We start from the raw sequence: 22,509 nt of genomic DNA, 5'->3' as shown, positions 1-22,509 counted from the left end.
TGCGGGTGCGGGGGGCATGGAGCGGGTTAACGAAAATAGTCTGAGTAACGCTATTTAACTATCCCCTCCACGTGCGGATTTATCCCTATAATAAAATCTGTTTTAATTTTACAAAAAAGGCTGTGAGGTATGTTGAGCAGACGAGGCTGTGAGATATGATGTAACCATGACAACTGTGTATGTACGCATAAATAAATAAATTGAAATCGAAATGGCACCCGCGCCAGCTAGCGGTATAGATAAAGATATATTTGTTTGCAAAAATGTCGTGATGAACATAGGTGGACAGTAATTTGAAATGCGTACGCTTTACTAGAAGAAGCATGCATTTTTTTCTTATTAGCTAGGTACTATAACTAAATATTATTATATACAGCGAACAGGAACACCTTCAGCGTGTAACCGGCCTTCTGGTGTGCATACTCCACCACTTCAGCAGCCGTGGCGGTGTGTTTTATAGACTACCTTCGGCCACAAGTCGGCGCACTCGATGGTCCCCTGTAGCGGTCGCTGCACACGCACCACAAGAGAGTTTAAGTGCACGTAGTGGCGCGATCGAAGCTGGAACACCTTCAGCGTGTAACCGGCCTTCTGGTGTGCATACTCCACCACTTCAGCAGCCGTGGCGGTGTGTTTTATAGACTGTGCCTTCGGCCACAAGTCGGCGCACTCGATGGTCCCCTGTAGCGGTCGCTGCACACGCACCACAAGAAAGTTGAAGTGCACGTAGTGGCGCGATCGAAGCTGGAACACCTTCAGCGTGTAACCGGCCTTCTGGTGTGCATACTCCACCACTTCAGCAGCCGTGGCGGTGTATTTTATAGACTGTGCCTTCGGCCACAAGTCGGCGCACTCGATGGTCCCCTGTAACGGTCGCTGCACATGCACCACAAGAGAGTTGAAGTGCACGTAGTGGCGCGATCGAAGCTGGAACACCTTCAGCGTGTAACCGGCCTTCTGGTGTGCTCCACCATTTCAGCAGCCCTGGCGGCAGTGTACACCGATTTATAACAGGTGGCGCTTCAGTCGGGTTTTTGAATTGACGCTAAAAATCTTTTAACTTTTTCCTTGTCATAATATGATGCTATGTAATTATGCTCTCAAATATATGGTCAGTATTTTTGTAACACCTTGTATAATGATCATAGGTACCTACTACATACATATATAATACTTATCATTCTATGTTGGTACCGGTAAAATAATCATGGAATTTAAAAATAAATGAAATGCCATGGCACAGCCCTGAGTCCGAGATTTTTAATTTCGTACGAGAATCATAAAATGTTCGGAGTTGGACTACTGGGTCTAAAAAGACAGCTTCCTTATTCCTATAAGGAAGCATGCATGAACTGTAGGAGGCAGCACAGGAGCCGTCAGATTTTTGGCGCGAAGCGTAAATGTGATTTTTATTGTTCCGATGTAGCCCACAAGATGGCAAAACACGTGACGTGTAAATGTACATGTATACAATTCCGATTCCGACCACAAGATGGCAGAGCCTCCAACGCGCACGGTGCTTATACTGTGGTGGGGGTATAATGTAAACGCGACACATACGGCGCCCTACTCGGTGTAGCTTGAAGTCGGATTGAGCTGGCTAGGCGGTACCACACTGAGTCCTGACAGTGCGAAATCCTCCTCATCCACACTGGCAGGGAGCGTCTCCTCAGGAACCATTCTCTTTAGTGCCATTGTAGTTTCTTCAGTACATCAAGTATGGAGCTTATTGTTGTGTGTATGTACTGTTACTGCGAAGTTCGTGGAAAGTAATCGTGCTCAGAGTCCTTCAACACGTTTTTTAAATGCGAGACGTGTGAGTTATATGTGTAATAAAGTAAAAAAAATTGGATAAAGCCATTTTGCTTGTGTGAGTAATGTGTATTAATAGAAGTTCCATATTAGAATTTTTTAATATTACGTATAGTTTGCAAATTCATTATTTACTTGACTAAGAAGTGTAAAGTTAATGTGTGACTAGCACATGACTGGCGCGACAGTACCTCGCGGCGAGATAGACTACCCGTCTTTTTCTAACGATGTTAGTTAAAGAGGGACGCTCCTTCAATTGGTCTGGCTACTTACAAAATGTAATAGTTCCCTGAGCATCACAATATCTTTTCGATAGTTGTAAAACTTCTGGTATAAGTTAACGCCGGAGGAAATGGTCTGGCAATGTTGACTATCAATTTTTAACAATATTTCCAAAAACATACATAGCCATCAGCCATGAGAATATTAAGAAAATTTAGTAATATTTCTACCAACCTTTAGCACCTTGTACCGGACAAACCGGGCCAATATAGCAAGTATGCAGACGTTAACCCCCTTATTCATAAACGTGTACTAAAGTTACGATGCCGCTGATCATCGTTTGTCCCTTTCCGACGTATTGGTATGATGGAAAGGGACAAACGATGATCAGCGGCATCGTAACTTTAGTACACGTTTATGAATAAGGGGGAAAAGTACATACTAACAGTATATTATCCCATACATTTTATTCATGAGAAAATAATTAAGGTCTGGCGGCTCTGGGATCTTGGACTATCAGTGATCTATTTACCGCGTGTTTGTCAACTGTACACAACTACATGCAAGAGGGGCTACAGCTATCTTTTTACCTTTTACGTCGATGATCAGTGGAGTGGATCCTTCCAGTCTGTCACTCCGACATTATAATTGTTCGTCTGCTCTTTGCCATGGTTACGTCAAAATATTTTCATACACACCGAGTGACTTATAGAGAAACAATCTCTTATGGAAGAATTCTTGCTAAACTTGCTACTACAGCTGTAAATAACAGTTCATAATCTCTCCCGTAGCGCTAGGGTAGCACAAAGACATGACATGAACTTAGACGTTATTGACGGAGTGAAGTGCGCTGTAGAGGTAAGGAGAAAAATCTCTTATGGAAGAATTCTTGCTGAACTTACTACTACAGCTGTAAATAACAGTTCATAATCTCTCCCGTAGCGCTAGGGTAGCACAAGACCATGACATGAACTAAGACGTTATTGATGGAGTGAAGTGCGCTGTAGAGGTAAGGAGAACAATCTCTTATGGAAGAATTCTTGTTAAACTTGCTACTACAGCTGTAAATAACAGTTCATAATCTCTCCGGTAGCGCTAGGGTAGCACAAAGACATGACATGAACTTAGACGTTATTGACGAAGTGAAGTGCGCTGTAGAGGTAAGGAGAACAATCTCCTATGGAAGAATTCTTGCTAAACTTGCTACTACAGCTGTAAATAACAGTTCATAATCTCTCCGGTAGCGCTAGGGTAGCACAAAGACATGACATGAACTTAGACGTTATTGACGGAGTGAAGTGCGCTGTAGAGGTAAGGAGAAAAATCTCCTATGGAAGAATTCTTGTTAAACTTGCTACTACAGCTGTAAATAACAGTTCATAATCTCTCCCGTAGCGCTAGGGTAGCACAAAGACATGACATGAACTTAGACGTTATTGACGGAGTGAAGTGCGCTGTAGAGGTAAGGAGAAAAATCTCTTATGGAAGAATTCTTGCTGAACTTACTACTACAGCTGTAAATAACAGTTCATAATCTCTCCCGTAGCGCTAGGGTAGCACAAGACCATGACATGAACTAAGACGTTATTGACGGAGTGAATTGCACGGTAGAGGTAAGGAGAACAATCTCTTATGGAAGAATTTTCGCTAAACTTGCTACTACAGCTGTAAATAACAGTTCATAATCTCTCCGGTAGCGCATGGGTAGCACAAGGACATGACTTAGACGTTATTGACGGAGTGAAGTGCGCTGTCGGTGATTTGTATTTTTTTACCTAAGTCTAAAATTTGTTCGCGATGTATTGTGGCGCTACCTATTTAAGGTTTTTTGATGTTCTCCATACCTATACCCTCCATAAACTGGCTTTCCTCAGCCAATTACACACACATTGATACGAAAAGAGCAAGTAAAGAGACATAGACGCATGATAGTTTAGGTCAGCAAAATCCTAACCAGTTGGTTGCGTAATAATATCAAACTACCTACCCAAAAACCTGAATACTGAATATACCTATGCATTGCACATACATGTATGGGGTATCAAAAAAAAAGATTAAATATACTATAATATTTAGTTTATGAAACACTGGTGGCCTAGCGGTAAGAGCGTGCGACTTGCAATCCGGACTCCGGAGGTCGCGGGTTCGAACCCCGGCTCGTAAGTCGAAAAAAGTGACAAAAATATGTATACACTTTTTTCGTATTGATATTTTCAGACGTGACTGTACCAATGATATTTTCGGATCATATGTACGAAATATCATTTGATATTTACCAGTCGCTTTCCGGTGAAGGAAAACTTGAGGAAACCGGACTAATCCCAATAAGGCCTAGTTTACCCTCTGGGTTGGAAGGTCAGATGGCACTAGCTTTCGTAAAAACTGCAAATTTTTGGGATTATTTGCCAAGCGGACCCCGGGCTCCCGTGAGCGGTGGCTTCCCTGCTATATAGTACAGCACAAACATTGAGTAATCCAACAATGGCTATTCTTACAAGCGAGGGTGCTACAGTATAGAGCGATATTTGTGTGGTCGAGCCACTGTTTCCGCCTTGACCCTACATAATATAGCAATATGTGGTGTTTTGATAGCTCAAGATTTTTAATTTTTAATCGAAATCGGTAAGACGTATTATAAAGCTTACATCGTTGTCTTTTTAGAAAAACACTTGAAAAATAAGTCACAGCAAATATTATTATGTAACAATTATTTACAGTAAGATATGGTGACATTACCGCACTAGTGCGATAATGAACACATTACGTAACTATGTCGACAATTTAAAGGGCTATATGTAGGTTCTGTAAAACGTTGTATAATACAGGTGCGAATAGGTAATTTGCAACTAGTGCCGATTTAAAACACTCGCTTCCGCCGTGTTTTAATTTATCGTCACTCGTTTCGAATTTCCTATTTTGGGCATTTGTATCGTTACATAGTAATAGCATGTATGGATCAGAGTGTTGGGCCCTAAAAGTGACGGATGAAAAGAGATTGCACGTAGCGGAAATGAGAATGTTAAGATGGATGTGTGGTGTTATAAGAATGGATAGGATAAGGAATGAGTATATAAGAGGAAGCCTGAAAGTTGCACCCATAATAGATAAAGTAAGAGCGAATCGCCTAGCGTGGTATGGGCATGTGATGCGGAGGGATGAAAGTCTTGTGACGAGAAAGGTATTACGAATGAATGTGGAGGGATGGAACGGCAGAGGAAAACCTAGGAAACGGTGGATGGATTGTGTGAGAGATGACATGAAACGAACGCGAGTGAACGATGAGATGACGGGTTACAGAAAGATAGGATAAGGAAGGAAAAGACATGCTGCGCCGACCCCAAATGAATGGGATAAGGGCAAGCGAATGATGACATACTCGTAGTAATAGCATAGCATACCAACGACCCGCCCCGGTGTCTCACGGATAGAAAAAATATTTTATATGCCAATTTTTTTTACATCAGGCAAGTAAAATGGAATTCATGGTCAACTACTGTATATACAATGCATACATTCGTACCGACAGCGCTGCAATGACTAAGGCTCGAAGTATACGCCCACTAACTCGTATCACACAGTCGCACGTGGCCTTTTGTGCAATCAGATTACCAGACTAGTGTTCGACCGATGGTTTTTTGTCGAAACCGAAACCGAAGGTTCGGCTTTGGCTCTAGTTTAGGGCGACAACCGAAACTTTTTAATCTTCTTCTTCTTCTTCTGGCCTTATCCCATTTTTATTTGGGGTCGGCTCTCCTAATCAATTTTCTCCAGTTATATCTGTTCCGGGTCGTCGTTGGGTCTATATTCTTATTCTCTAGGTCTTTCTTAACTACGGAAATCCATGTAAGTCGGGGTCGTCCACTCTTTTTCGGTTCTTTCATACATTCGAGCACCTTTCTAGTCATGTGGTCCTCCGGCCTTCTCATGACATGCCCATACCATCGGAGTCGTGTTTCTGTTAGCTTGTCCTGTATGGGTCTTATTTTGAACGAGCCTCTGATGTAACGGTTCGGTACTTTGTCCATGAGTGTCATTCCTGCCAACCGAACTTTTTAATAAATTTTCTTAATTTAGATAACTAACTTGGATCCATTGGGGTTAGGTACATAGTGACATAAAATCTATTGTTAATATTTAAAAATAAATAAATTAATTAAATTGAAATTCTCAATATTATAAGTAAATTAACTTAAAATTCACAATAAAATAACTAAATTAAATTAAAATTCAAAATTAAATTTCACGCAATTAAACTACCCATGATCATTAATTTATTAATATGTTTGTGCATGGGAGAATCAGGCTTTCCTACAAACATTTTCAGGATGCCGTTAGAGCTGCTCCGCATCCTATTCACTAGCGAGGCAGTTCTTTTTGTAGACATGTTAAAATCGTTGAGCAAATGACAAAAAACCTCTCTTATACACATATTAAGACTGGGTTGACTGTCCAGTGGCGACGCCACTGGCGTGCCTCATTAAGGGAATTATGTTTTTCAATAAACCAATTAATATCTGTAGACATAAATCAGTATACTATTATTGTTGTCCTACTTCTTCCCCAACTTTTGGTCTTTGTCACATAGTTTAGTTTCATAGTAAGAAGTACCATTTCGTAAATCTCGGCCCGGCCGAAACCGAAACTACGGCCAACACATGAGTTTTTGGCCGAAACTGGCCGAAACCGATTCTTCGGTCGGACTCTACAGATTACAGCTAATACTTACTAGTATTTTTTACCACACACATATCACTAACTGGACGGAGCATTGTAAACTGAAATAGATTATTATATATTTAAGAAAAAGTAAAGAAAAAAGGACGAGGCCCTCCGGTGGCCGAGGCCGGCATCGTGCTGGCGTCTTCAGCGTGCGGCTAACGGCCTGACCACTAGACCATCGGGCCACGGCAAATTCTCAAGTACGAGTATATGCAATCTCTGAAAGGCTAGGCGCCTTTGACGAACTCTGTAGAGCGAGCAGTAAGTGTCTACACCTCCTATACGAATTCCTTGCTGGATTGCGGTATACTCGTACAACTAGAAAACAAATAAAATGACCGAACGAGATGCTCTTATGGAACTTTCAGTAGGAGTAGTAGAGAAAGCGCTATTATTGTTTGTCCTTGTCATATAGTCACTGTTCCTTCCTGCCGACTTATAAAAAGTCCTAAGTGATGTAGACGTTTTTCGTTGCCCACCGTTTTTATGGTGGGTAACAATGGATCCGACCAAATTACGTAGGTTGTTTCTGGTATATTGTCAGGAATGTTAAAACGTGTTTTTAATTTTGTTGCATTGCGTATGTTCTGCGCCTCAGGGGCACATTTATTGGACATAGTTCGTACATAGTATTAGCGCTCCACGGCGACCAACTAAGCAAAAAAAAAATCGAGTTGCACTCCGGGATTGCCGGCAGAAGTGAAAACTTGAAGATTACGAGTAACGTTGTGCATTTTTGATATTTTGGAGAAATTGAGTAGCAGTTTTATAAAAAAGACATAATTCTCTATTATACCTACGTAAATAACTTTTAGTGTGAGAGATATTTTGAAATGCGAATTTTAGTGTTAATAAAAAAGCCTTATTGAGCTTACTGTGGGACTTAGTCAATTTGTGTAATAATGTTCTATAATATTTATTTATTTATTTATAATATTTATATAACATATACAGAGTAATTCATGAGACGTGAGCAGGACTACAGCCTACACAATCAGTAAATGTTAATGAATCGTTCACCATCATACTCGTATTAAGTAAAACAATCACGCTTCTTTTCTGTTATTTAACTTTTTGGTAAGGAAAAATTTGAGTATCTACAATCATGGACACCCAACAACACAAAGATACCATACAACACAATTAACAAAGATTAAACCTTTTTAACCGTTATGAAGTTATGACAGCATTTTGATTATGAATAAAATAAAATATCACACTTGAATGAGATACGATCTTTCAAAATTAACCAGACCTCGATTACATTCAATTTGCACGTCACGAATTTTCCGTCCGTCTTACGAATTTTCCGTCCGTCTTACGGATTTTCAATCGGACGGTCACGTGACCCCTGACGCGAGTTTAACATTTTTTCCCCATCACAAAAAGTGCACAGCGCCGCTAAAGAAGTTTTCACTTCAAAAGAACCAACGGTACAATACACGAATACTCAGAAATAACAGCACTGGTTTCCATTGTGTGTTCGGTTCGGAGGCAACGCGTTACAAATCCCGACGCACAAAAGGCTTAGGCTTGCTGCTCAAGGATTAAACGTCTTTGAAGTTTGAATAGCAAAGCGGGACGTAGGTATAGGCTGGAGAGCAGAAATACAGGGGCTCGCCACGGGCAAGCATTTACAAATCTCACGGATACCACTCGGAAAAAAAAAATTAGTAAAAAAAGAACATTTTTGGTACAAGCTTTTATCGCTGACTGAACCTTTCTTTCCACAGGCAACTAATACTCATCGAGACAATTCTAAAAACCCTAAACACAAATTAGGTTGCGTTGTTTTATCACAGAGTTCCTGTGGCTACCTCCTGTCTCCATCATCAGATCAGCTCAATGGTACCATAATATTACACTGTCACCCGACTTACATATGTATGCAAATTTTCAGCTTCATTGGAAACCGGGAAGTGGGTCAAATTTAACTTGCAAAATTTGATTACAGACCGACAGTCAGACAACGGGACAGGTGAAACCAAATAAAAGCTTGTAAAAACTGCTAAATAGGCCTCAAGGGCTCTTTTACAAGTCAATAAAACATTTAGAGTGACATGAAAAAACATAGCAATAATTGTAAAAACAACGGCCAATATAATATGTGTACCTTAATAGCTGTTATTTATAAGTATTTTTATTTGATATTGCCTATTGATAACTGATTATTTATTATTATCTGTCACACAAGTCGCGCAGTATACCGTTCCTCTCACCTCACAGGCTCCACAGAAAACCAGCGCCGTTGACAACGTTTAGTCGTGCCAACCGCAATGCTGAGTGGAGACCATTTCAGCCTCACATCCTTATCTGTTCTGTACTATTCAACTTCCACTGTTTTTTTTATTCTTGTTGTTGTTAATGTATTATCTTCTTTGTAATAATTGATGTGTTGTCTGAATAAATATAATTCTATTCTATTCTATTCAATACCTGCAGTGCCATTTTTATCACTTGTCACTATGCCCGTCACTTTCGCACTTACATACGTGACAGACATGGTGACAAATGATAAAGAGCCGATCATCAGAGCTCTACTGGGTAAACATTATATACAATCGTGTCATTCACGACGACGCGTGCCTTAGCTTGTATTGTCTTGGCCGATATCGTCCGGCGAACTGGTAATCAGTGGGCTCCTTTACACAGAGGGAGACCTAAAACGCGCTGAGCGAGGAAAACAAATGAAGTCTTCTATTTATTGATTCGTTGAACTTTTTTTTTTACTGTAAATAGCATGAGTTATGGCAACACACTAATAATATTAATATTAATAATTGTTATTCTTTTTTGAGAAATAATATCTTTAAACGGAAATACGATTACCCTAGTTCCCAAGAATGGCTTCGCAAACTGAAATTCCATACTTGGATGGAATTATCGGCGCGGGCGTGTGATTGGCATCGATGTGCTAATTCCACTACCAATCGCGAATAATTCGCGTTCATTTGAATTTCCTGCTGTTCAGGTCACTGGCGCAGTCAGGTAGGTTTACGCAGAATCAAAACGAAATGGAATGCGTGTAATGTGTGTATTCCATATTGGTATATATATTACAGCTATCTGGTTAAATTTGCCAGCTAATTAGTGGCCATTTCATTAAACGCCGTCATCGAGTTTGTAGCCTAGGCCGTTAGTTAATGAACTAGATTCACTCAACGTTTAACAACTTGGTGTATTGAATGTCAGGTTTTTGAAAACGACTGACTCATTCAGCCAAGAGATTCAAATATAATCTAAAGAATAAAACAAAAGTACGATGATCTCTAAAGCCGATTTTGCCAAAATACTTCCACGCCTTTCACGATAGTATTTATATTAATTGGACACATTGTTATTTATGTTCATTTCATGTATTATTATTCTAAAGGCTGGAATATGTGACATTATGCTCCCATATTATAAACTACGCCGCGCTACGCAGTGCGGCGTAAGCGCCATCGACAATTAGGTCCCTTTTCATAGATAATGACAATGACACATATTCCATGTTTCGCTTTATTAAGTAGAGTTGCTTGACTTTGTCAAATAATTAAAAATGCTAAAAATATAATTTTCATAATAATACCTATTTATATCTTACTAGTTTGCGAAAATATTCACTTACACAAAAAGTTATTTAGTAATCCTCAAGCTATTGTCAAAGTCTTCTTCGATTAAAATTGTTAATATATTTCCTTGTTTCACAGGAGGAGAGCTGTTCTCCCAACGTTTCGCCGGCTACACTCTCCACGTGACCGCGCTCCTGAAGCAGGTCGTGGTGTCCTGGGTTAGGCCAGGACAGCAGCAGCGCGAGCAGGCTATGAACAGGAGCACTCTAGACAACAAGTGGCACTGGGTCGCTCTCAACTACCAGGCCAACCCGCCTTCGCTGCATCTCGAGGTCGACAGGGAGTCCAAGGTCAGTCACAAGTAAGGCCATGGTGTCCTAGGTTTGGCCTGGACAGCAGCAGAGCATGAACCGGAGCACCCTGGACAACAGGCCAACCCACCGTCGCTGCATCTCGAGGTTGACAGGGAGTCCAAGGTCAGTCACAAGTAAGGCCGTGGTGTCCTAGGTCCGGCCTGGACAGCAGCAGAGCATGAACCGGAGCACCCTGGACAACAGGCCAACCCGGCGTCGCAGCATCTCAAGGGCGACATAGTCAAAGGTTAAGGTGCTTCACTGTAAAAAAATGTGACATTATCTATGAAAAGGGTACCATATTGTCGATGGCGCTTACGCTGCACTGGGAGCATCGTTGATAATGGCATAAGCGCGACCGACAATAAAGTCCCTTTTCATAAATAACATCACAAATATAGTTACGCAATTAATTACAATGCTTAAAATTAAGGAATAAATCGAAAAATCCACTGCTGTAAACTTACTCCCCATTTTGTTCTCCGGATATTTACATTTTGGAAAATATTTTTACAGTCTTCTTCCTCGCGTTGTCCCGGCATTTTGCCACGGCTCATGGGAGCCTGGGATCCGCTTGACAACTAATCCCAAGATTTGGCGTAGGCACTAGTTTTTACGAAAGCGACTGCCATCTGCCCTTCCAACCCAGAGGGTAAACTAGGCCTTGTTGGGATTAGTCCGGTTTCCTCACGATGTTTTCCTTCACCGAAAAGCGACTGGTAAATATCAAATGATATTTCGTACATAAGTTCCGAAAAACTCATTGGTACGAGCCGGGGTTTGAACCCGCGACCTCCGGATTGCAAGTCGCACGCTCTTACCGCTAGGCCACCAGCGCTTTTTGGAAAATATTTTTACATTATGATGTATATTTAGTTTCACACTTTTTTTATTTTTTTATTACATACAAATGTATAAATGAAAAAAATCGAACGAATGGCTGTGGTTGAAATACATCAAACTGTGTTAACATATTGTTAACATAATGTTCATATCCAGAGAGGAAACTGAAGATAGTAGAGATTTTGCGCGGTCCTCCACATTATCATAATTTTGCCTGTCTCGTAGGGAATTAAAAAAATATTTTCACCACACCAACACGAGGAAAATACTAACTATGAAATACCAAAAAAATCAAACCAAATATGTGACATTATCTATGAAAAGGGACCTTATTGTCGATGGCGCTTACGCCGCACTGCGTAGCGCGGTAGTTCATTATATGGGAGCATCGTTGATAATGGCGTAGGCGCTACCGACAATAAGGTCCCTTTTCATAATGTCACATATAATCCAAATGAATGTAATAAAAAAAATATCATTCAAAGTCATCATTTAAGTCATTTCTACCAGCTGTCATAAGGAAACAACTCAAAATATGTATCTGATTACTTTGCCCCACATGTGGATAAAGTGCAACTTTCTCATTAGTTTTCGAACAATCAAGAGGGCATTTACCAGTTGGTGTGGTGAAAAATAAAATATAAATTAGCTATGCGCGAAATTACATAATAGATAGATAGATAATAGTCTCAAGTCTCAAAAATAATAGTCTCAAGGTTACATAAACAATGGAATAGAATAACATTTATGATTACATAAACTAAAAATATGAATATATTAGGTAAATATTATTTATTGAAGCACTTATTATATAATCTTAGCCTAAAGAAAGCTAATTGGGTGTGTGGGGGTGTAAGTACGTGTAGGTGTGTAAGTATTCGTGTATTTTTATTTACTTACTCTGAAAATACGAAATATTCTAAATTGCTAATTGTTGTTGTGTTGTCGATATGTATTTTCCACTGCACCCACGTTAGACAATTTCTGTGCCCTATGGTGGACTGGTATAGAATGCTTTGAGGCATTAAGTCCGCTATTTGTACTTTCATCGTGCAATAAATTTTAAATTTTATTATTTACAATAACAGTATACAATCATAATGGATATAAATAAATAAATAATAAATAAATATTATAGCACATTATTACACAAATTGACTAAGTCCCACAGTAAGCTCAATAAGGCTTGTGTTGAGGGTACTTAGACAACGATATATATAATATATAAATATTTATAAATAGGTACTTAAATACATAGAAAACACCCATGACTCAGGAACAAATATCCATGCTCATCACACGAATAAATGCCCTTACCAGGATTTGAACCCGGGACCATCGGCTTCATAGGCAGGGTCACTACCCACTAGGCCAGACCGGTCGTCAATATATACAAAGGATTAAAAATAGGCCCCTGAGGCATTGTACCAAGCATGCTGGCGGCATTTTCTCGTTGTATCGCAATGCGCGTTGTGCGAGGACGCCGCTGAGCTGGCTCTTCGGTCACAAGTTACGTCAAATTAATGTTCTCAATATTCTCATAACAAAGGGTTTTAGCCATTGCATTTTGAATTTTACTTTTCTGCCTGAGTGTTCTTTCATATTTTGTTGTACATATTTATATGAAGAGATGTAGAAAGGGACCGTATCGTTTCGCTTATACTGATTGACTTATTACCAAAATATTCTTGTATACGTTCTTTAACATATTTCACATTTAAATGCACAAAATTAAGTTCCTACGTCTTTAATTTTTGTGCACATGACGGATATTTAAAAAAAACTTACTAGGTACCAATTTCGTAACGCCTTACGCAATATTTTTACCATTTAAATAACCTATGTAAAAACCAGCAAGCACAAAGAGACCTCAATATGAAGTACTTAATTGGCTACTTGACAGTTTTTAGGGTTCCGTAGTCAACTAGGAACCCTTATAGTTTCGCCATGTCCGTCTGTCTGTTGTCTGTCTGTCTGTCTGTCTGTCTGTCTGTCTGTCTGTCTGTCTGTCTGTCCGAGGCTTTGCTCCGTGGTCGTTAGTGCTAGAAATCTGAAATTTGGCATGGATATATAAATCAATAAAGCCGACAAAGACGTACAATAAAATCTAAAATTTTTTTTTAGGGTACCCCCCCTACACGTAAATTGGGGGTGAAATGTTTTTTTCGCTTCAACCCTAAGTATGGCGTATCGTTAGAAAGGTCTTTCAAAACTAATAGGGGTCTTCAACAAACATTTTTTGATAAAGTGAATATATTCGGAGATAATCGCTCCGAAAGAAAAAAAAAAGTGTCCCCCCCCCTGTAACTTTTGAACCATACATCCAAAAAATATGAAAAAAATCGTGGAAGTAGAGCTTAAGAAATACATTAAATGAAAACTATAGAGGACATGATAAGTTTAGCTGTTTTTGAGTTATCGCAAAAAGTTTCCCCTTCATAGTAAAAAGACTTACTTTAATTAGGTACTGATTATGGAAATTTGCCTATTTGTTTAACTCGGGTGAAAGGTACCGTTTCATCCCTTGGTTAACAATTTACTATACTTTAAGCTCCAGTTTAGCTTATTATGACGGAAGAGTAACTACGGAACCCTACACTGAGCGTGGCCCGACATGCTCTTGGCCGGTTTTTTATTTGTAAATAATGTCAATCGATCTTGATTTTCCTGAGGATCAAATGTCTAGGACTCATGGCATTTAAGCAACACAAAGGTCAGAAATGAGAGTTAAAGTCTGACGGTCGCACTCGACGATTGAAACGCCTCTAACAAAATATTGTGACGTCACATTATATTGTACGAATAGACATTTGTTTTGTTTGTGTGTGTCTTTTAAACATGTATTGTCTATTCGAACACGTCACAACTACATACAACAGGTGACTTACTTAAGTTTTTTACCTTATAGTTCATATAAAAATGAACTGTCATATGGACCATCCTTCGACACAAGAGGTTTGGAGTTTTCGGAAAACGGTGGATTCAGATTTCAAAGCAACCCGGGACCACAGTTTCCCAACTCGACACAATTCTTATGGTCAAAGTTCAGTCTGGCCGCGGACGCAGACGGCGCGCAGCGCGGCGAGCGGGATGGCGGGCGGTGCGGTCAAAATGTAGACTTGTGGACGATGAATCTTGTGGACGACAGCGGCGGACGCTTGCCGCCCGGGTCCCGCTCGCCGCGTCACGCGCCTCGTCAATTTGCGGGCATTTTTCTCTGTTACTCTAATTAAGCTTTAGTGAGAGTAAATGAGAAAGATCCCCGCAATTTGCGAACTTCGGTTTCCCCAGAGTTGATAACAATCTGTCTCGCAGGTAACCATGTCTAAAGTGATAAAGTCAGATGCGTAAAGCCCTATTTAGACATTTTAGACGGTCCAACGAACTTGTATGCTATTCATTGTACTCTGTAATGATATCGAATATTGGATGCAAGTTCTTGAACTGTCTCAATGGAGCTTTAAAGCTTATTTGATGCAAAAAATCGTAAAGAAACTAATCATTTTATATAACAGGCAAAATGGAAAATTTTACCGCCTACGGCCACACTCGAACTTGCGATTTTTAAAATAGACGTTTTAGGTAAAGGTCGTTATGCGCCTCCCAAGGCCGATAAATTATAACAAAAATATTATTTTGCTAATCCGTGATTCTATTAATAATTCCATAATGCGTTAAAAGGAAGAAGGGAATGGAAAATAAAGAAAGAAAATTTCTTGTAAGCTTCCATAACTCAGTTGTGTAAGAGCTATCGGACTGGTGGTCGGACCGGAGGCGGTGAATTTTTCCATTTTTAGGGTTCCGTAGCCAAATGGCAAAAAACGGAACCCTTATAGATTCGTCATGTCCGTCTGTCTGTCCGATTCTGTCACAGCCACTTTTTTCCGAAACTATAAAAGCTATACTGTTCAAACTTGGTAAGTAGATGTATTCTATGAACCGCATTATGATGTTCACACAAAAATAGAAAAAAAAACAATAAATTTTGGGGGTTCCCCATACTTAGAACTGAAACTCAAAAAATCTTTTTTCATCAAACTCATACGTGTGGGGTATCTATGGATAGGTCTTTAAAAATGATATTGAGGTTTCTAATATCATTTTTTTCTAAACTGAAAAGTTTGCGCGAGAGACACTTCCAAAGTGGTAAAAAGTGTGTCCCCCCCCCCGTAACTTCTAAAATAACAGAATGAAAAATCTAAAAAAAATATATGATATACATTGCCATGCAAACTTCCACCGAAAATTGGTTCGAACGAGATCTAGTAAGTAGTTTTTTTTTAATACGTCATAAAAATTTAAAAAAAAAAATTTTTTCATCAAACCCATACGTGTGGGGTATCTATGGATAGGTCTTCAAAAATGATATTTAGGTTTCTAATATAATTTTTTTCTAAACTGAATAGTTTGCGCGAGAGACACTTCCAAAGTGAAAAAATGTGTGTCCCCCCCCCTGTAACTTCTAAAATAACAGAATGAAAAATCTAAAAAAAATATATGATATACATTGCCATGCAAACTTCCACCGAAAATTGGTTCGAACGAGATCTAGTAAGTAGTTTTTTTTAATACGTCATAAAAATTTGAAAAAAAATTTTTTTTCATCAAACCCATACGTGTGGGGTATCTATGGATAGGTCTTCAAAAATGATATTTAGGTTTCTAATATAATTTTTTTCTAAACTGAATAGTTTGCGCGAGAGACACTTCCAAAGTGAAAAAATGTGTGTCCCCCCCCCCTGTAACTTCTAAAATAACAGAATGAAAAATCTAAAAAAAATATATGATATACATTACCATGCAAACTTCCACCGAAAATTGGTTTGAACGAGATCTAGTGAATAGTTTTTTTTTAATACGTCAATAAATTAAAAAAAATTTTTTTTCATCAAACCCATACGTGTGGGGTATCTATGGATAGGTCTTCAAAAATGATATTTAGGTTCCTAACATCATTTTTTTCTAAACTGAATAGTTTGCGCGAGAGACAGTTCCAAAGTGGTAAAATGTGTGTCCAAAGTGGTAAAATGTTGAACAAGATCTAGCAAGTAGATTTTTTTTTAATACGTCTTAAATGGTACGGAACCCTTCATGCGCGAGTCCGACTCGCACTTGGCCGCTTTTTTTTTCTTTGTTAATCAACTTCTATTATCGCTCGCAGGCGTATCCGCTTGAGAAAAAATAAATCTAAATAAAAACTTTTTAACAAATAGCAAAACGAAAGTATTCCGAGTTGTGTGAAATTGTTAATACTAATGAAATTAAACTACTTATTATACGTCTGTGCAGTATCGTCGTTCATATGGTCGTTATTGTCTACGTGACAGCGTGATAAAACGGTGTCCTTCGCTTTCAATTCCGCGATGTTAAAAAGTGACGGTTATTTTATCAGTGGATAAAACCATCCATAATACGGCTGCCAGATATTGCCTTTACGGAGTTTTACCTTTTATTTCAATAACTCTGAAAATATACTTCTGTTTAAAATTTTGCTTGTCGATCCCTCGACTATAACATTAGTTATTTTATATTAACATTATACTGTTATGATATGCAGGGTAACGAATGTAACGATATACTCGTACAACCGAAAATACATGAAAATGAGATATGTTTTCGTGATCGAGCCAACTTTAAACCCCTGCCTATGAAGCCGATGGTTCTGGGTTTGAATGCCCTTAGGCATTTATTAGTGTAATGAGCACAGATATTTATTTCCGTGTCATTGGTGTTTTCTATGTATTTAGGTATTTATATATTATACAGGTTGGGAAAATTAGAAGTATTTTGTTTTTAAATTTGAACTATATTAAGTTCAAAGATTATTGAGTATTATTTTTAAAACATATTATTTAGGGTCAAATACATGCGGAACATAATGTCTGACATATGTCCACCTCTAACAGCAAGTAAATGTAAAACTGTAAGCCCTTAATTCAATTCAATTCTTTATTACAGATAACAAATGATCCATATTACAATAAAATGATTAAAATAACGTAAATTAAAAAAAATGATTAAAATATTAAAATTAAATTTAAATCCTATACAAAAGGTACATTTTAGCGTTACGTATAATCACAAAATACATATTAATAATGGTTAAAATTCTGCCTATTAATTAATTACATGCAGATTATTCCAGTGTCTAGCTAATATCGCAATTATCAACATACTTTCGCAAATTTTCGGCTTTATTTTAGTAAAATTGTGTGTTTCAACTGCTTAATATTCATGAGCTTGTTAGTACAGATACGTAATTTTAGATAGAAATAAGTCAGGAGCTGCAAAATTGAGGAATTTTGGTGCCAACCATTGTCACTGTTTCTCGAAATTAATCAAGCAAACATGGTGTTATAAACAACACAAACATTTGAGAAAAAAATGCTAGCTTCTAGATGTAGACAATTGACAGAAATATCTTCCGTATACAATTGCCAACCATGAAGAATATATTTATGAAAGAATATTTAATAAAATGTTCACTTAATGGAATTAAAATTTAAAAACAAAGTGTATCACTTATTTGCCCATTCTGTATTTATCGTCTGTTTACCCACAACATAAGCCATATTGAGCTTACTGTGGGGCTTAGTCAAATTGCGTAAGAATGTTATTTACATGACCTTTTATGATTTTCTTTGGAGTCTGCCCTTAAATATAGTCTTATTTCCGTGTGATTCTAGTGTGATCAAAACGAATTTTAATTCAATATAAAAACTAAAATTGACCATTGGCCTCTCAACAAGTATGTTCCTTCCAGGTGATATCTAACCGCACGTTGAACCCGTCGCTGCTGTCCCCCGGCAACCTGCAGGCGGACGGCGCCGAGGTGCTGGTCGGCAACGTGTTCGTCGGTTGCATTCACGAGGGCCCGCAGCTGGAGTTCCACGCCAGCGCCCAGCTGAGGAACGTGGAGTTTGGGGAATGCCCCCTCACGAACAACTGTGAGTACATGTCATTGTTAATTATACATGTTACGTTGTACCTACATTTATGACCAAGTCTGTGGCGGATTATCACTTATGTAGATTGGACGAAGTTTATTGCGGATTATCACTTATGTAGATTGGACGAAGTTTGTTGCGGATTATCACTTATGTAGATTGGACGAAGTTTGTTGCGGATTATCACTTATGTAGATTGGACGAAGTTTGTTGCGGATTATCACTTGTGTAGATTGGACGAAGTTTGTTGCGGATTATCACTTATGTAGATTGGACGAAGTTTATTGCGGATTATCACTTATGTAGATTGGACGAAGTTTGTGGCGGATTATCACTTATGTAGATTGGACGAAGTTTGTTGCGGATTATGTTTAGTACCTATGCTTTTGACGAAGCCTGCGCTGTGGATTTAGATGTTTATGGTTTCTCCTAATTGTAAGTAACTTCTATTATGTTTTCTCTTATTCAACTAATATGTGCTAAAAACATTTCTCAGGTAAGCGATTAAACAACAAGATTAAAGAATTATACATGTATGCTATTTCAGAATTAATTACTTCATGATGTATTTAGGTTAGGTTTGACTTTTTCATCATGTGTCCAACGGATCATTTCATGAAATGATTGCCACATCATGAAATTATGTAATCTAAGATCTGGCCACGACATATACAAGCCTAATTTATTAATTATCGAATATAAAAATAAAAATAGTTTATTTACCAAAAATTTTACAAGATTTCCTTAACCTATGACTGCCACACTAGGCTATGCCTGTGTTGTGGAGTCAGATTGGAAACAATACTAATTTGAATTACATCCTACGCTGAAGTTTTGGTTTCATAATAGGTTACTAATAGTAAAACATTTTTGAATACTTTAATGGTGACGTTCTGATTTCAAAAACGTTTATTCCATCACTCGTTTCATTAAAGAATTTGACTGAAACAGTGGCGGTTTTCCCGGCCTAGCGTCAGGGTCCGCTTTCCTACTCCATCTTCTACACTTCGCCCGGTCTTCGGCATCCTCAGGTGTGAGGTTGTTCTCTCCCATGTCCGCTAACACTACGTCCAGCCAGCGCTTCTTAGGCCTACCGCGGCAGCGCGATCTAGGGCCTTGGACAGTGAGGTCGAGGCATTTATTTCCGAGGCATATATTTAGAGCGTCACTTGCTGAACAAAATTAATTATTCAACTCCTCAAAAGCCTGTTCTTTAGTGACAGCAAAGCAACAATGGTTTTTAAAATGTACAAATTCCGTGTAGCTGAAATGTAGAATAGGGTGCTTTGAATGCCTGCTGCATTTTAATAAAATATTAATATACTTACCCAGTAGAAATCTATTTTCATATGCTGGTAGCTATTCTATTAACCATATTTACAGTGAATATATATATTGGAAGTTACATTCACCATCAGATTATATCGAAGCGGCCGAGGTGCTCAAAAATATCTGAACACACTAATGCCTCGAAAATAGAAGCGTGTCCAGATATTTATTTGTGAGCAACGTGGTCGCTCCGCTAACTGGTTCTTGATTGAAGATTTTCTTTCTGTGTACGTGTTTATGTCGGCGTCAGCGTTCAACGTGGACGCTGAAAGCGTGCGTATCGTGACCCTTTTAAAAGATGAATCGCGCTAGACCGGCCCGGGCCCGGGCCGAGGCGTCCGACACGTCATTTTCTATGACGGCTGAACGGTGTTCACGTGGTGCTTTCCATGGAAAACGAAGCGCCGGAAGCCCCGGCCTGGTCTAGCGTGAGTCATCCTTAATCGTTAATTTTGTCGCAGGCACCGTGCGACAAGAAGACGTGCAACAGCACTTGCCCCGGGACCGCTGCTACAACGAGCCTTGCATGCGGCATGGGACCTGCATCTCCAGACTTGACAAGTAAGATATATAAACTGCCGCTAGCTGCAGCAAGCGTTGACAGATGATATGGTCGCGTTCATGGAAAACCAGATTTATATACAGTTGTTTTGTGTAAATCTTCTCTTCTTCCTCGCGTTGTCCCGGCATATTGGCACGGCTCATGGGAGCCTGGGGTCCGCTTGACAGCTAATCCCAAGATTTGGCGTAGGCACTAGTTTTTACGAAAGCGACTGCCATATGACCTTCCAACCCAGAGGGTAAACTAGGCCTGGTTGGGATTAGTCCGGTTTCCTCACGGTGTTTTGTGTAAATGTAAACACAAAACAAACATGTTTTTCTCCATGTGCCTTTGTATGACTTTTTTTATTTCTTTTCTTTCGTAAATATTTATTTCAGTAATGTGTTAATGTACTTTTATGTGTTGTCTGTTTATTATGCTGAGTTTGGTCCATCTCGTGATGCATGCTTAAGCCTGTATATAGCAGGGAATATATCTCCCACCTTAATTTGAACTTTATTTCAAAGGGTTCTTCTTTATTATGGGCTAATAGCACAGACGCACCGAGCCTATTCATAGCGCAAAAGAAACTCATCAGACACTTACACTTCCATGCATCTACATCTTGGAAATGTGTAAGTTTGTCCGTAAATATCCTGAATTTTACACCAAACTGGAAGATGCGGTAAAAAATCGTAACATGCGGTACAAAAATAAATTACAATTGCCATCCTCACGGCTTAAGCTGCACTCGGCTGGACCTCTTGTAATGTCCATAACAAATTATAATTCATTACCAGAAAGTTTGAAAGACGAAAAATCTGAGACTACCTTTATTAGAAAACTAAAAGAGCTACTGATTTCTAAAAATTACTACTCCTTAAATGATTTTTTAAATGATAAGTTTTAAAAATATAGTTAATGTACATAAAATAATATTAGATTACATAGTGCCTTTCTCCATATTTGCTGCGCCCAACAGGGTACATAATGTGAGAACATAGAATTAAGATTACCACCTGTATTTTACCATTATGTGCAATAAATGTATTGAGTATTGGGTTCAATTTTTTATAATACCTGGCAGCCTTATGCCTTCTGTTTCTCTGCTATTGTTGTCTGTACATGTTTTGCGATTGTCACGAATAAATGCCTTTTATCTTATCTAAACTAGCAGCCCATGCCTATGAAAAGGTCTCTCATCCAATTCTAATTTGAAATTTTAACTTTGACAAATCATAATTGCTTTTGGCAAACTTGGCAGGTTTCAATGTGTGGGCGGCTAAAGCATGAGGTCAACCGGGTTAAAGTCTATTTAATTATTCTCGAGTACGATTGGTCGGAACGCCCTCTATGTTGCTTTTTATTCTCTAAGTAGCGACTTATCACTAGAATCTTGTGATTCACGTTGTTTTAAAAATAACGGCCAAGTGCGAGTCGACTCGCGCAAGAAAAGCCATTTGGGCGTCCACAAATTACGTAACGCAAAATTCCTAATTTTTTGACCCCCCCCCCCCCTCATGTAACAGGACCGTCACGCTTATCTAGGACCCCCCCCCCCCCCTTCAATTCCGTTACGTAACAAGTGCTTTGTAAAAATCTTTTGGTTAATATTCAGAAAAGAAAGACAGGTGGTAGTATAGATACTTTTTAATCAAAAATCTGTCTGTTTTAATAAATCATTAAACTGTGGTTTCAAGGAATCAAGAAATTTAATCATCTATGAATGGGTTTTGGTTCCATTTCTTAATACATTCTATACTGTCTAATAGTATCTGTGTCTGTCTGTCATTGTCGATTCGCGCGCTCGGTGCTGCCAATATTTTCTCATAGAAATACCGCAAATTAGGGATGTGAAATCAATTTTTTTTTATGTAAGTATTATTATAAAATCGTGCGTGACGTAACGCAAACCTTGACCCCCCCCCCTCCCCAACGTAACAGGACCGTAACACTTGGCCTGACCCCCCCCCCCTCCCCAACGTAACAGGACCGTAACACTTGGCCTGACCCCCCCCCCCCCCCCCCTCCCTCCAATTTGCGTTACGTAATTTGTGGACGCCCCCTTACGCGAAAACGGCAAAAAATCTCGCTTGTTGTATGGAAGCGCCACTTAAATATTTACTTATATTTTATTCTGTTTTTATTATTTGTTGTTATAGCGGCAACAGAAATACATCATCTGTGAA

At 38.9% G+C, this 22,509-nt stretch overlaps 1 protein-coding gene across 1 annotated transcript in view; it reads left to right on the top strand.

The window, feature by feature from the left end:
* LOC133529293 (protein crumbs) overlaps positions 1–22,509 on the top strand; it is a 200,344-nt gene that overhangs the window by 80,176 nt on the left and 97,659 nt on the right. The window contains exons 3-5 of the mRNA XM_061866993.1: positions 10,446–10,657; positions 18,267–18,450; positions 20,241–20,340. Coding sequence (XP_061722977.1) covers positions 10,446–10,657; positions 18,267–18,450; positions 20,241–20,340 — 496 coding nt within the window. The remainder of the gene's footprint in view (positions 1–10,445; positions 10,658–18,266; positions 18,451–20,240; positions 20,341–22,509) is intronic.

This window comes from Cydia pomonella, chromosome 1 (genome assembly GCF_033807575.1).
Source record: "Cydia pomonella isolate Wapato2018A chromosome 1, ilCydPomo1, whole genome shotgun sequence".
Taxonomy (NCBI): domain Eukaryota; kingdom Metazoa; phylum Arthropoda; class Insecta; order Lepidoptera; family Tortricidae; genus Cydia; species Cydia pomonella.
This window is presented reverse-complemented; position numbering and strand designations above follow the sequence as displayed.